Below are 14933 nucleotides of genomic sequence, written 5' to 3' on the forward strand. Positions count from 1 at the left end.
ATATATATATATATATATAATTGATGAGTATCTTTTTTTTAAAAAAATTAATTGACTACAAGGCTACAAAGATTTATAATCAATTAAAATTGCTAATTAAAAAAATAGAATAAAATCATGATAAATTATAAAGTGATGTAGAATATGCTGTGGCGAAGCCACTGTGGATCCCTCATATCTTCAATCTGTAAGATCCGTTGAACCATGAGTATTTTTCGCTCATTTGGTGGAAGATGATACACCTCACCCTGTTTCTCAGCTGTCTCCTCGTCGCTGACTTCTTCCACCGCGCTTTGCTCGATAAAAGACACGACTCAGCTGATCAGACAGGTGAAGGCGATGCAATCATCTTAAGAACTTTCTGGTAGGGACTGTAGTATGTGTACAACTCTTCTCGGACTTTTCATTCGGTATGACTCGGTCTTTATTTGAATCAGTTTTCTCAGCTCCCTGAGATGACCTCATTTTTAGTGAGATCTTAGTTTCTTACTCCCATAACCCAAAATCTAACTTTAGGAGTTCCTTGTTGACCATCTTAGCAGATTAGTAAGGGAGTCCCCTTCTCGTAGAACTTCAAACCGTTTCTTGAATCATTTTTGTGAAGAACTCGCGTGAGTGATTCCAAGCACTCAACTTCTACTTGCAAAGGCTAAGGACCAACATGTAGAGGACCCGAAAATAAGTTTCTACAGGATCGTACGACTTTAGGTGAACCCTCGGTGACTCGGCAATACACTCGCTGCACCACACACGATTTTGACTTAAATCGACTCGCCTGTCAGCGAACTCGTCCGGATGACCACGGATGACGAAACGGATCACACCGACGCGTCCGGAACGTCAACTTTGGCTAGGAAGGACGCCCATATCATTTTGGTTTCGCGCGTGAGCGACTAGCACAAATGTCGATGCACTTTTTTATTAGCTGTATTTGGGCCCAGGCTCAACCCAGGTTCGACGGGTTCGATTCAGGTTGGACTCAGGCTAAACGATTTCAAATTTCAAATTTCAAATGAATTATTTAATCAGTCTTAATGAAATTTAATTAGGAGCTCTTATATGCTAAATAAAACTCCTCCCCCATTGGAAATTCATTAATTCCGCGCGCCAATATCTTGTAACGTTTCTCTGCAATTCCCCGGATACAAGATCCCACTAAATGCATTCAGCCTCCTCCTTCCTCAGAACGAGATTCCGAGCTCTCCCTCTGCACCGAGACCTTCACCTGCCTCGTCTCCTCTTTCCTCCCTACGACAAAAGATTCCCGATTCGATCATCTCCCGCACGCCCCCTTCTCGATCCCGCACTCGCTCCCTTCCCGATCTCGATCTCTCCCTCACTCGCTCCCTTCCCGATCCCGCACTCGCTCCCTCCCTACCCGTTTTTTTCTTCCTCTCGCATCTTCCCCACACCAAAGCCCTCTGCTACTCCCGCTCGACCTTGCCTCCTCCCTGCGATGAAGAAACTCTCCCGCTCCTTCTTCCTCTCTCAAGAAGCCCTCGCTCGCCTCACGCTCCAAAGCGAAGCTCCTGCTCGGCTCGATTCCGCTCGACAGGAAGCTCACTTCCCTCCCCGTCGAAGCTTCGTCTCTTCCTCATCCGACAGAAGTCGTTCGGCCTGCCTCCTTGACCGCTCGATCCCGTCTTCCTGTTCATGCAACAACAGCCCTGCACGACTCCATAGCAGCCGAAACTGCTGCTTTCGCTGCTTGATACAACCCTCACAACCCAGACCAACTCCTCCTTCATCCTCTTCTTCTCCAGCGAGCTTCGGTATACCTCTTCCCCTTCCTCTTTATTCTTTGCAGCGTACACGACATAACAAGAGTTACATACTTACCACTCAATCCAGTGTATTCACTTGCCTAACACCTAAACTGCAGTTTTATGGATGATTTTGGTATTATTTCTAGATTATCTTGCTTAGATTTAATATGGATGATAAATTTTGCCAATCCATGAACTAATTATGTGCAGAGGGGAACGACTGTTTGACAAATATTTAGTGTTGAATTATACATGATTAATGATTTCAACTTAACCGTTTGGTTTATTATCTACAATATATTAATCTTCGGTATTTTCAACTATTTGCCTAATGATTTTGACATACAAGAAACCTACGGCTTTATTTTCCAGTTTAGTTATTGATACCAATCTTATGCACATTGATATGTGAAAGTGTTGGCATTTACGTACTTACCACAATTATTATGTATTTGCATATCTGACACCTAAAGTTCAATGTTTATGTACATTTCATCCGGTTCTTATACGTTTATTTATCTCACACCTAAGTTTCATTTACGAATTTAACGCCCAAACTTAAATTTGTTTACCTATACGCCACCTTGCGCACGAAAAGTTACATTTCAAATTTTATGGGTTTCTTTGATATGATAAGAAGGATCTTTGGGATATATAAAAATTCAATTCTTACATATCCACATATCTAGCGCAAGCTATGTTCATGTATATAAAAAAAATCAAGGTGACATGTGTGTAGAAATTGAAAGTTTAAGTGTTAGGGATGTAAATGCATAGGACTTGTGGGGTATGTAGATGAATCTTCAAACGATTTTTCTTGGTCGGCTGTTCGGTATTATTGATATTTTGAAGAAGAATCGAAATGTCATTTTAGCTTGACGTTTTTACTGTTCTTTGCTCTACACTTCCGTGGTTTGGGGCTTAACAAATGGGGTTTAGAGTTGTTTTGTGGCCTGTCTTTAAGCTTTTAAAATGTCATTTGAAGCTTTTAAAAGGGGATGATTTGAGAGTTGTTTTGAAAATCTTGTCTTGGGTTTATATGGGTGTTCTTTCACGGTTTTAAAAGTGTTGATTTGGAGTGTTTTAAAGTGCTATTTGGGGCTGATTTCAGGAAGGTTTTGGACATCATTTAAGCCCTGATTTACATATTGATTTGGAAACTTTAAATGTTGCTAATTTTGGGTTGATCAAAACAGTCTTTGAGTGGATTTAAACGCACTTTTTGAGTCCGATTTAGTTACAATTTTGAAAGAGTTTAAATGTTTTTAGGCCGATTCATTTGCTATTTTGTCCTGTGGCTTTGCTAGTTTTGGAAGTAGGGTCGGCCTTTTTCTTTCTTCTGTTTTGTTCCTCTTGCCCAATGGTCAAGTCAAAAAAAAATTGTGAATTTCTGATTTAATTAGTTGGAAAACACTTATTTGAGGGTGAAATACTTTAAATCACTTTAAACACAAGTTAAAGTGTAAACTTCCTAGATTTTAGGAGCACACTCTAGGTGAGAGTTCATCCACCTAATTCTCAGCATAGACTTCCTAGATTTTAGGAGCACACCCTAGGTGAGAGTCCATTCACCTAGCCCTCAATGTAAGCTTCCTAGATTTTAGGAGCATGCCCTAGGTGAGAGCCCATCTAACTAATTTTCAATATAAACTTCCTAGATTTTAGGAGCATGCCCTAGGTGAGAGTCCATCCACCTAATTCTCAGTATAGACTTCCTAGATTTTAGGAGCACACGCTTTCTAGATTTTAGGAGCACACCTTAGGTGAGAGTTCATTCACACATTTTTCAGTATAGGCTTCCTAGATTTTAGAAGCACACCTTAGGTGAACGTTCATCCACCTGATTTTCGAATAAATAACGAAACTTGACACTTGACCCTGATTCACAAACTGATTAGGATTCCACCTGATTTTCGAATAAATAACGAAACTTGACACTTGTCCCTGATTCACAAACTGATTAGGATACCAGACACTAGGATGCACCGAGATGTATTTCATGCTTCCTTAATTAAATAAATAGTGGAATTCTCGTCATGACTTAATCTATAGTAAAACCCAATGCATCGAGATTTGAGCTTGAATATTACAGTCAAATCCTCCTGACAATTGGAGAAATTTGTTAACGCCACATATGGATCATCGGACTAGGATGAGTTTAGGGTCTAGGCGGCGAGGGCGATGACGACGACGACATTGCTTACGTGTGCTTAAACGAGGCATGCGAAGTGGTACTATTAGAATAATACCGGCGAGGGCGATGACGACGACGACATTGCTTATGTGTGCTTAAACGAGGCATACGAAGTGGTACTATTAGAATAATATCAGGATGTCAGTAGTTCTAACGCGATTAGAGTGACTAATCTGTGGACTATATGACTTTACAAAAATATTTATGAAAATAAAACATAATCCCTTTTGCATGTTAAAAAGAATTATTCATAAAAAAGTCTTAAACAACAGCTTTTTCATATTATTCATAAAAAAGTCTTAAACAACATCTTTTTCATAAAAATCAAATAATTTTTCCATAAAAATTTATAAAAGTCCATGGTTAGTCATTTGGATTGAGGTTAAGAACTACTTCCTGTAGATTGTCGAGTTGACAACTCTTACTCAAGGTCGGGAAGCACATAGCCTAGCTCTGAGCCCCCACTTTTACCAATGTTTTATACCTAGTCCTGAGCTGTCATATGTGGTTACAGGTTTCTTTTGCTCGTGATTTCTACTACTCGTTTTTATGACTTTCATGTTGAGTTTTCTTGCCTTATTTATTTTTCTTGCAAGTATGTTTAAGGGTCTGTTTGGGGCAGCTTATAAGTGCAGACGACGTTTTCAAAATGCCGTTGTACCATTTGGTTCGCGCGTTTCGCTAGTTTATCCAAAACTGCATTTGTGTTTTTACACTAAATGCATGCCGCGGGTCGACCACCGCAGCTGGCCCGTAGGCCGCGTTTTAGGATAAGCAGCTTATCATGAAATACACAAGCTGTCCCAAACAGACCCTAAATATGCTGCAAATCATTCAATGATCACAATATTAATCGCACAACAGTAGCAAATGCCCAGGTACATTTTCACAGTTTATTTATATCATTTTACTTTACTGCATTTTAACTTTCAAGTACCTTTTATTTACCTGCAATTTGACTACTCTGCATGCAAAACCAAAACTGAAGCAAAACAAAATCAAATTTTGACACCAAAATTGGGAAACACAAATCGCCAATCTCAAACACTTAAACACTGAAGTCATCGCTATGACAGGAGCTTGGAGCCAACTTTATTACGATGAGGGGCTTGGATCGAACAACAAGAGGATTTTCTTTATCATTCTCTCCTCCTAACATAACAACCCATAGAAATTTGTGGTAGCTCGCCTGGCGTGACATAAATTCTCACATCCTCTTTAGACTCCTGTGCAACCATGTTGTGCAGCGTAAGTCCTAACTCATCTTAGGTTCCGAGGTTGTCGTGTGACACGACGTAAACCCTCTTATCTCCACAGGTTATTTGCATAATCAGGTATTATGCAAATGTAAGTCTTAAATAATAAAATTGACAGGATTAAATAATTGAATAACATCATATTTAAAAATGCAGTCACACAGTAGGATAGTCTGGGAAGTTACTGAGGTTTCTCCTCATGATCTATGACATCCCTTACCTGTTCCTTCCTTTGGACTTCTGAAATAACTGTTCATATTTGAGCCACTCCCATTTGCCCTTCCACGTCCTATCGTGAAAACATAAACTTTGGAATCTTGAAAACTAATACCTCTGATCATTACCGATAGTTTTCTCAATTGAACATAATCATTTGAGATGTAATTAACTATATAGACTTGCCTTTATAGAGAACTTGGAACCCGGGTAAAATAAACCCTATTTAATATTTGTATTAAATATGAGAACTTGTCAGTCATACATAAAATATATAAAAGGTTCGCAGACCAAACGGATGTCACCAATCTCTTAGTTTGCAGGATTGGGTCTATCGCCGAGATCTACACTTATCTTTCGAGAGGGTGTAGTATTCACGGTATCAGACACAATTATGCAAACTATTGAACTAATAAGATCCATTTGGTCTCATTTTTCAAAAATTAAAACATATCAAAAATTAAAACATACTATAAAACTCAAATTATATATCTATTATATTAAATTAAATTTCAAAAATTATTTTCATATCCATATTTTCAAATCATCAAAAAAAGTTGACCGACAGGCTCCTGCTGATGTCTCTCACTGCAAATAGTTGTCTGATTAGCGGTGTTTGCCTACTCGATTTTTGCTACCTCTCCACTTTCATGACTAAGGTATTGACATCTCTCAACGTTCAATAGGGGTGCAGTTGTACGACGTTGCCGATAGCAGGTTTCATTCTTCCAGATAATGCACTATCAAATGTTCTTCTGTCTTGAACAACTCTTATTTCATCTATAATTGGCCAAACTGCCCTATGAACTCCTCCAATGATAGGTATCGCTGCTGCAAGTGATGGAGCCTCAAAAATATGTCATGACAGTAGTGGGGTGACATGTATTTTCCTGCATCTCTTTTCTCGTCGTTTTCCCCTTGGTAATCTTATCATTGTTTTCTCTTTTTCTTTGTTTGCAGGTTTTTCCACCACAGAGAGGCATTATTCTTCAACTTGATGATTGCTAGTTTTATCCATTTAGCCTCTGACATGTCCTTATACTCGAAGATTCACTCGATAAATTGTGGCCATTCGAGAATGTCGTTTGGATCCATACCTCCATGAAACTCCGGTAGATCCACTTTAATGCTCAAATCCATGCGTCCTTATTTGGGCTTATATCGGCCTTCTTTGATACAGAATTTCAAAGCTTTGGGGCCTGTATTCCTCATTACCGACGTCTTCTTTATGGAACAGATTCAGATCCTCTTCACGTTCTCTCCGTTGACTCTCCAGACCTCGATCAAGCGTAATCTTCCCCCGGGTTTCGCTATCAATCTCTACAAACCTCTATTGAAGACGACAAATCTCCTGTTGTATCTTATCTTGGGTAGGTTCTGACATGTATCTCGTTGTTGACATGGTTAGGCTTTGGAACTTGTGGGAGTGCGCAAGGTATTGGGTGGTAGGAAAGAAAATTTATTGGTTATGGCAGATGCTATGAAATTTTAGGATAGGCTAGGGTTGAGCTAGCTCTGATTCCAAATAATACCGGAATCAATCCAAACTACAATAAAAATATAAATATTATTGCTGAAAATGCAAATGATACAATGACAACTCTTCATAATAATAAGAAAACAATACAAAACACACAAATATAAGGGTTGTGAGGGCACCTGGAGAGTAAGGTGGGTGCGTCAACAACAGGTGACAAGGGAGTGAGATATGATAACCACCGGGAGGTGGATGGGGTCTGGCTGCATAGCAGTGGCTGGGGATTACGGCTGGTGATAGGGAACCAAGAGAGGGAGTGGTGGGTAGTGACAACAAAAAGGAGGGAAGGATGGGTGCCTTAGACGACTTACAACCAGAGCACGTCGCCTTCAGATACGAGATGCAGTCCTAGACGGGAAAACAACCGCCGATGGCAAGCTGGACAAAATTCTCAAACACTTAAAAAACTGAACCCTAAAATCAAATAACAACTTATTTATAAAAAAAAAAATAAGATAACTAGGAGGGGGAGGAAAAGAAGACGGCGGCAACCCTTCTTAGGGCCTACTGATTCAACCTCTTTGTTGAGCCGGTGCCGATTCAATCTTAGCAGCACCCAGCGGCACATTTAACCTTATGCATGAGGCCCCCCCATTTCATTGATTTTGTAAATTTAAAGGGGGCATTATGGTCAATTAGCTAGGATATCATAAGAGGGGCTGACTCGCACTTGGGAGGAAATGGGCAATAACTGGTTGGTTCAGGTCATATTCTATCCCTTAATTCTTACATCCCTTTTTAAATTTACTTTAAATCACATAAAATGATTTTAAAAAATGATGAACTAGTTAATGGACCTGCAACTTATTTGGAGCAAGCATGTTAGGCATAAAATTTCTAGCAAACATTGATCAATTTTAGCTTGTGCAATTAATTGTAGAAAGATTTACATACATATCACTTAATTCCCATGTATTTACATATCTAACACCTGCATTTAAGTTTATACATACATCTATGCATGAAAGGTGTATTTTACATTTGAAAAGTTAAAGTGATGGTATTATTTATATTATATGAAAGCTTTGAGTTGTATAAATGTAAAGATAAAGTTTAGGTGTTAGATGTGTAAATATATAGGAATTGGTAGCATGTATATAAGGGTCCCTTAATTGTAACATCTCAACAATCGTGCAACTTGAACATTTTAAGCTCCTTCATTTAACTGACTCGTTGGTCAACTAATCTTGCAATCGTTTCTGACAAATGATCTACAAATATTAAATTCTGCCCACTTCTTTAAATTTCTGATGTGCTTATCAACTTTGATTTTTTATTATTTTTTTTGTGATTGCACAATCTTTTGATCTTTTAGTCTGAACTTCTGTTCTTTCTTTCAGTTATTTCACAAGATCATAGCTTCCGGAAGTGCAGTCAGCTTTACCACTTATTCAGTTGTATTGAAGAACCTTCTGGCTGCTGGTAGATGGAGGAAATATATTGAGGTGAGGATAATGAAGTAATGTGCGTTTTTATGATTTCTAAGCTGATTATTTCGGCATTCTATATTTATTAACTCGAGCAGATGTCATACAGATGTAGTATCAGTTGATAGAGATTAAGGAATATTTACATACATACCACTCTATTGCCATGTATATACATATTTAACACTTGTACATTAATTTTTACATTCATACCACCATACTTATGCATGAAAGAGGTATATTTCATTTTTTAAAAGTTCAAATGGTGGTTTTTTTATGTGATTTAGAAGATTTGGATGGTATAAATTTAAAAGTTTAGGGGTTAGATATGTAAATTCATAGGATTGGAATGTTATGTTTGTAAATGCCCCTAATAATCGTAAGGATGGTTTAATAATATATTTTATAAACATTATCAAAACTATTTTTTGCATGTGTTGACCTTCATATTTGATATGCAAATCTATTTAGTAGGTAGGAAAATGATTGAAGACAACTGTGTATGAGAAATTGACTAAGAATGTTGTGAATTCATCGTTTATTTTTGCAAATGGACCTTTCTAATGCATTTTGAATAATGAGATGGTGTGGTAGGCCTATCACTGATCTCACGTGTGAGGAGAGGGAATCTGCAGAGGGAAGTATGCACGAATACACATATTCTTTAAAAATTGACGATAATAGAGATACTTATATTATAGTAATAAATAAATAAAACTTAGTTTATAGGTTTGTCAATAATATAAGGACTTCCAGCCCCCCGCACACTCAAAATCTTTTTTTTTTCAAGTTTTTTCATTTCATTTTCTCGACTATAAAAACTCCTTCAACCAAACCTCCCTTTTCTTCTCATCCTTGTTCTCATATCCCTTGTTCGACGTCTAACCTGACCGCTTGCAAACACCTCACCATGAAGAGCAAAAGAATAGAGGCTTCGAGCAACCCCATTTGCTTCATTTTGACACAATTGGGAGCACATTTTACTGCGATTTTAGTTAGTTTTATGTATAATTGACTCTAAGGATGTTTATATTTGTAGGAGGATAATTTTTTATCGATTATGGTGTTCTATGCATTGCTCTTGAAATGTCTTTATTAGCTACCTCCCCTGGCAGTGGCATGGAAGTATTGTTGACATTCATCCAAAAGTTTGGGAAAAAAAAGCCTAGAAAAAAATGTCATGCATGTGAGTTTTTGTAATTCCCTGTATATTGGAATCGGCTGGCACAGATTCAATTGCACTAATCGGTGTGTGCTTCTACATGAGGGTAGGCAGAGAAAGAGATGTCTGCTCGGGGAGGTCGTGAATTGCATAGGAGCAACATGTGACGAAGATGGGGTAGGCTTTGTATTGAAGTCGAGCCTATCTCCTCTGTGTCGAATCGGTTCTCCAATCTCATGGCTTTGTGTGATTGTATGTGAAAAGGCGATGAAGTTGAGCAGTGTAGGAGTGATGTCAACGCCCTTAGGTGTGCTCCTGCGGCGACGCCAACTGTTGATGGCCATCTGACTCGTGGCGGCGGCCGGCCTTTCCACTTTCAGTGCTAAGGTCTATACAACCCCAAGTGACCAATACGGCTGCAACTGTACCATATATTGCTAATACCGGTCTTCAGATCCCCTAGGTACTGGGTTATAATGTGCTCATCTGGTTCAGTCAGCTCACATTTCATTTTTAAGTGGTTGAAATGTGTCATTGTTGTAGATTGTGGAGCTTCAAAAATATGTCCTGACGAGTTAAAGCCGGAGCACCATTTTGTCGTTGGATACAACCCTCGGAAGGGAAGAATGCCTCAAAGGAAGAAAATTGAATTCTGGACTCATCAAAAACTAGTTTACCGTAAGCGACATAACATATAAAATGGATCCTAGCAATATGAATATGAAGAGATTGTAATTTGGAAAGGAATAGATTTGGAAGGTGGTAGATAGAGTAGACAATGGAATAGGAAGAGGAACTCTCTGTGGAAAGAACTGAAATAGGAAATGAGTTGCGGAGGGGACGGTAATTCCCGCCCCTAGAGGCCGGCCGATCCAGCATTTGGCCAGTCCAGCTCATGGCCGGTTCAGCCGGCTCCCTACATGCCCTGCATCAAAGCCATTTTAAAGTGAAACATTAGAACAATTGAGAAAACTATTAGAAGGATACTAAATTTTGTAGAATATTGATTGTGCACATGACATGTAATTTTTAGTGTATCTGAAGTTGATAAAATTAAGTAGTATTTTTAAAAGATCAATTAGGGTGTACTATGTGTAAATATCTTGGATATTTTACAAGAGAACAATGAAATTCATGAAAAAATAAAATAGCATTTAGATATCATGCGACGTGGTTAATATGAAAAGTACCTATAAAGAAATGAAGCTAAGGTTTACACAATCACAATTATATTAGTTATATTATATGAATTCAAGCTTTTTGCAAAGAGGAATGAATTCAAAATTAAGTTGAGTGTGACAAAAATAAGATTATTATGTTGAATTTGTGCCAAAACTGAGAAGGATAGGGAAGAATTGTTATATTAAAAAGGTGATGAAGTTCTAACTATTCAAGATAAAGGATAAAGGCCTATCTTAGATTTGTACTTTTATAAAGTGAGACATGGCCAATAGTGTGAAGAGTAGGGATCATATACATGGCCTTATGGTTGGGAGTTGGGGTATAAACTATAGGCCAAGGCCAATTCATAAATAATCATGCATGCAGACCTATGTAAGATAGGTTAGTAGGAAGACTAAGGTTACACATGTAAAAAGTGGAGAGCAAAAGGTGCATGAGCCAAGTTGATTCAATTGATGTGTAAGAATTATGAAATAACAAGGCTGCACAAAAGGTGACTAAAGTAGTTGTGAAAAAAGGAAATTCACAAATGGGGCCTGATAACTGATGTATTAATCAACAAAAATGAATTAAGGGGAAAAAAATGAAGTTTCACAGGCATACCACTTCATTCTTATGTATTTACATATCTGACACCTAAATTTCAAATTTTACATATGTTTCACCTTACTTATTGTACATGGAAAGGTGTATTGCTTGTTTTAAAAGTTAAATTAGTATTATTTTTTATGTGATATGAGAGATTTGAGTGGTACAAATGTATAAATTAAAGTAGAGATATTATATATGTGAATAGTAAATACATAAGAATTGGGTGGTATGTTTCGAAAGAAAAGAAAGATTCTAAAGTAGTTTCCAACAAGCTGGGATAAGGCTAAGTTAATTTTGATCACGATGGAATGATGAAATCTTGTTTATAGAATGTGTTTTTTATTACGCTATTTTTTTCCATTTAAATGTGTTCTTTGTTCCATTTCTTGCATTGTTTTTTTTTTTGTGTCGTTTTAAATTCTATCTCCATCATTTTGTGCAAATTTGCTTTCATTTTCTTTCATTTTTTCTTCGACTTGTTTGATTGTTTATAGATATTACAATGGATGGAGGATGGAGGGTTACGACCATCACTTCAAATGTATCGCAGTGTTCTTTCCCATGTTTTAAAGGACAAAAGCATGAAGCATGCTGTTCTCATTCGAGAAAGAATAAGTAAGGATGCTGTTACCTCCATAGTTCTCCCGCTTACTAATATAATTTCGTAATTTAAATTTTTGTTCCGTTGCAAAAAGTTCAGAACCATACTCAGAAAACATGTTTATCAAAAGAGTCTTAAAAAAGAGAGTACATGACTTTTTTTCTATTGGATTTGTAGTTTTTTTTACTATTATTGGAAAAAAAAACTTCCAGAAAGCTATAATTACATAATCATCTTTTAAATTTAATTCAAAACAGTCGAAACATAAATAAATTAAAATGCTCATCTCGACATGCTGAAATATATCATTTTATTTAATTACTATTGTCAGTTTATGCTATAGGCTCATCATCTAAAATGTTGAATCTTTTTCTTTTTTCATCATGCAAAGTTATTCATAAATAGTATGTGTTCTTGAATAATCATAACTTCGTATTTAAAATTATAATATTTTGTTTAATATGCTCGAACACATTAGCACATATTTGAACCTTGGCCATCGGTTTTAGCCTACAATAATGATTTTATTTAGAATTTTCTACCAGAATAAATTGACGGCGCTGCACTATTAGTAAATTCTATTTTCTTTCAACTTAACATCTTTAATCTTAAAGCCGATACATTTGCTTTTTTGATGAAGCACCATAAGTATTACACTTATGCAAAATTTTTTCTCTTTTGAAATTTAATTCCCAAGGTAGGAATCAGAACTATATTTAATGAGTTCAATGATAAATTCAAAGCAGGTGTGAATGCAGGTTGAATATGTTGATTTCCATGTTGCAGTTCTAGTCGTTTCCATTATGTTGGCTAATAATTTGCAAATAATTCATTATTTCTTAACAATTTTCTTAGCAAGCTATTTACTGTTTGTTTGTTTGTTTTTTCTTTTCATCTGTAACAGTGTAGAAATTTTGAGTATATCAGAGCATTTGTGGCATGAATAAAGCTCCTTCTGTGAATGTGAAAAATCTAATCCTTTATCTATTCTGAGATTTTGATCCTTGATTAGAAGTTAGACCTTGTTGAATTCTCACTATCACTCTCTAGAGTTAGAGACATAAATTTTGATTTTTTTTTCTCAATAAATGTTTTGAGTTATCATGTCATTTTGGGGGTCATTTCAGTTCCATAGTTTATAAAAATATCAATTTAATCCTCATACTCTTTATATGTATTGAAATAGTCTACAGTGAGTATTATTTAAGCTCCAATGAATGAATTTGGGGACTAGTTTAATACTTTTTTAAACTTTTAGACTAAAATGCTCCCCCTGTAAATGATCAAGAGACTATTTGGACACTTCAGTCCATGTTTTTTACCAATTTGTAAGTAGTTAGTAAGTAATTTGTTTAGTCTACTTCCATTATAGGAAATATTTCTGAGTCGGCAGGTTCCCTGTACTTGCCTTTTTAGCTTTGTAGTCTTTTTACCAAAAATAATCTCTGTAAAACGTTCTCAGATTCACTGAGGGAAAAGGTTGGCTGAAATTCATTATAAAAAAGTTCCAAATACTCCAATCCAGTTCGATTTACAGAGGAGCACAGATCCAGAGCAAAGATTTGTCTCTGTTCAAGCAGATTGAGAAATCAGAAACTATGGCTCCAGTTGATTTGTGAAACAGCTTTCATGTTACGTCACCTGTAAGAAGATCGGGGAAGCTGATGTTTTTTCTCTACAACGGGTTCTGAATTCAACGGTTGGTAATCAATGAGTGCTTGGGCTCTGCTTTTCTACAATAACAATTGGGGGCATCTGCTTATCTGGCTTCTTCTTAAGGTTGGCAGCAAGGCTTTTAAACTTATTTTTTTCTTGGGAAATTTACATATGTACCCCATAATTCATTTAGGGATATTTACAGACATACTTCACGATTCTTATGCACCCGAAGTTTGATATTTGCACTTGTAACATGGTGTCATAAATTTATACATTAAAATATATGTTTCACTTTTCAGAAGATAGTTTTAGGTGCATTTTTTATGTGATGTTAAAGTTTTGAGTGGTATGAATGTAAATATGAATGTGTAGGTGTTAGATATCTAAATACATAAGAATTGTGGTATGTATGTAAATGCCCCTTACAATTACTATACATAAAAATGAGTGATGTTTTTTTATGTGATGTATATGAACTTATTGGTGTTAAATATGTAAATGTATTAGGCTTGTGTAGTATGTATGCAAATGCCTCTTTTTCTTGTGTTTCTCAGCTATAAATGTAATGAGCCATAAACCATTAATAAGTGATTGTTTTAATGATACTTAATGTGTCCAATTTAGCTTTTGACTACTCAAATTTGATTTAACAGTCCCATGGTTTTTCAAATTTAATTTAAATAATTTAACTAAAAGATTATTTCAAATCACGTTTGAAAAGTTTAGAGGCTATATCGAGCTTATTTATAATTTATAAATTATAATTTAGGATTAAAATATTTTTTATATAAACCATTCAAAAGTTCAATTATATAATGCAATAGAATTAACTAAATGTGTATATGATTATTTTATGAACAAAAATAAGATTTGTTTTTATCACAATTTTGTCATGTCATTATGAGCTAACTTGTGCGTTTAATTAACGCAACAACAAAATAGATTGTTGTGGTTATATTTTTATATGTATTTATAAGTACTTATAAGGGTAAAAATGTAATTTTTTTTAACATGCACTTACATTTCTGTATAATTGTTCTAAAATTTAAACGAGAGGATGTCATATTTTAGTAAGCATATGTATTGAGTCTTGAGTTGGTTCAATTTGGCTCAAGTAATAATTGAGTCAAATAAAGTGGGCATATGTGTAAAATCTAAGTTTTGCTACACTCATTAGCTAGTTTTAAAAAACTATAATATCTAATATACTTGAATATATTGAAAATTAAAAATATTAGTACAAAGTTATAAAGCATTTGATATCACTTTTTAATATTAGCCATTGTATTATGTATGCTCTAATTGCTAATGAAAAGTTGTGGAGTAGAATATTTTACCTAAA

General features: G+C 35.9%; 1 protein-coding gene across 2 annotated transcripts in view; it reads left to right on the forward strand.

Annotated features, from left to right (window-relative positions):
* LOC110033209 (pentatricopeptide repeat-containing protein At2g41720) overlaps nt 1–13898 on the forward strand; it is a 38047-nt gene extending 24149 nt beyond the window's left edge. Inside the window, exons 8-10 of one of the 2 annotated variants that reach the window (XM_020737120.1) lie at nt 8310–8414; nt 11826–11946; nt 13395–13898. In XM_020737120.1, the coding sequence (XP_020592779.1) occupies nt 8310–8414; nt 11826–11946; nt 13395–13420 (252 nt within the window). In that variant the 3' untranslated portion in view covers nt 13421–13898. Of the gene's footprint in view, nt 1–8309; nt 8415–11825; nt 11947–13394 lie in introns of those variants that run through there. The other variant, XM_020737137.1, reaches the window with a different exon arrangement.
* Nucleotides 13899–14933: the final 1035 nt, after the last annotated feature.

This window comes from Phalaenopsis equestris, unplaced genomic scaffold (assembly GCF_001263595.1).
Source record: "Phalaenopsis equestris unplaced genomic scaffold, ASM126359v1 Scaffold000002, whole genome shotgun sequence".
In the NCBI taxonomy this organism is placed as follows: domain Eukaryota; kingdom Viridiplantae; phylum Streptophyta; class Magnoliopsida; order Asparagales; family Orchidaceae; genus Phalaenopsis; species Phalaenopsis equestris.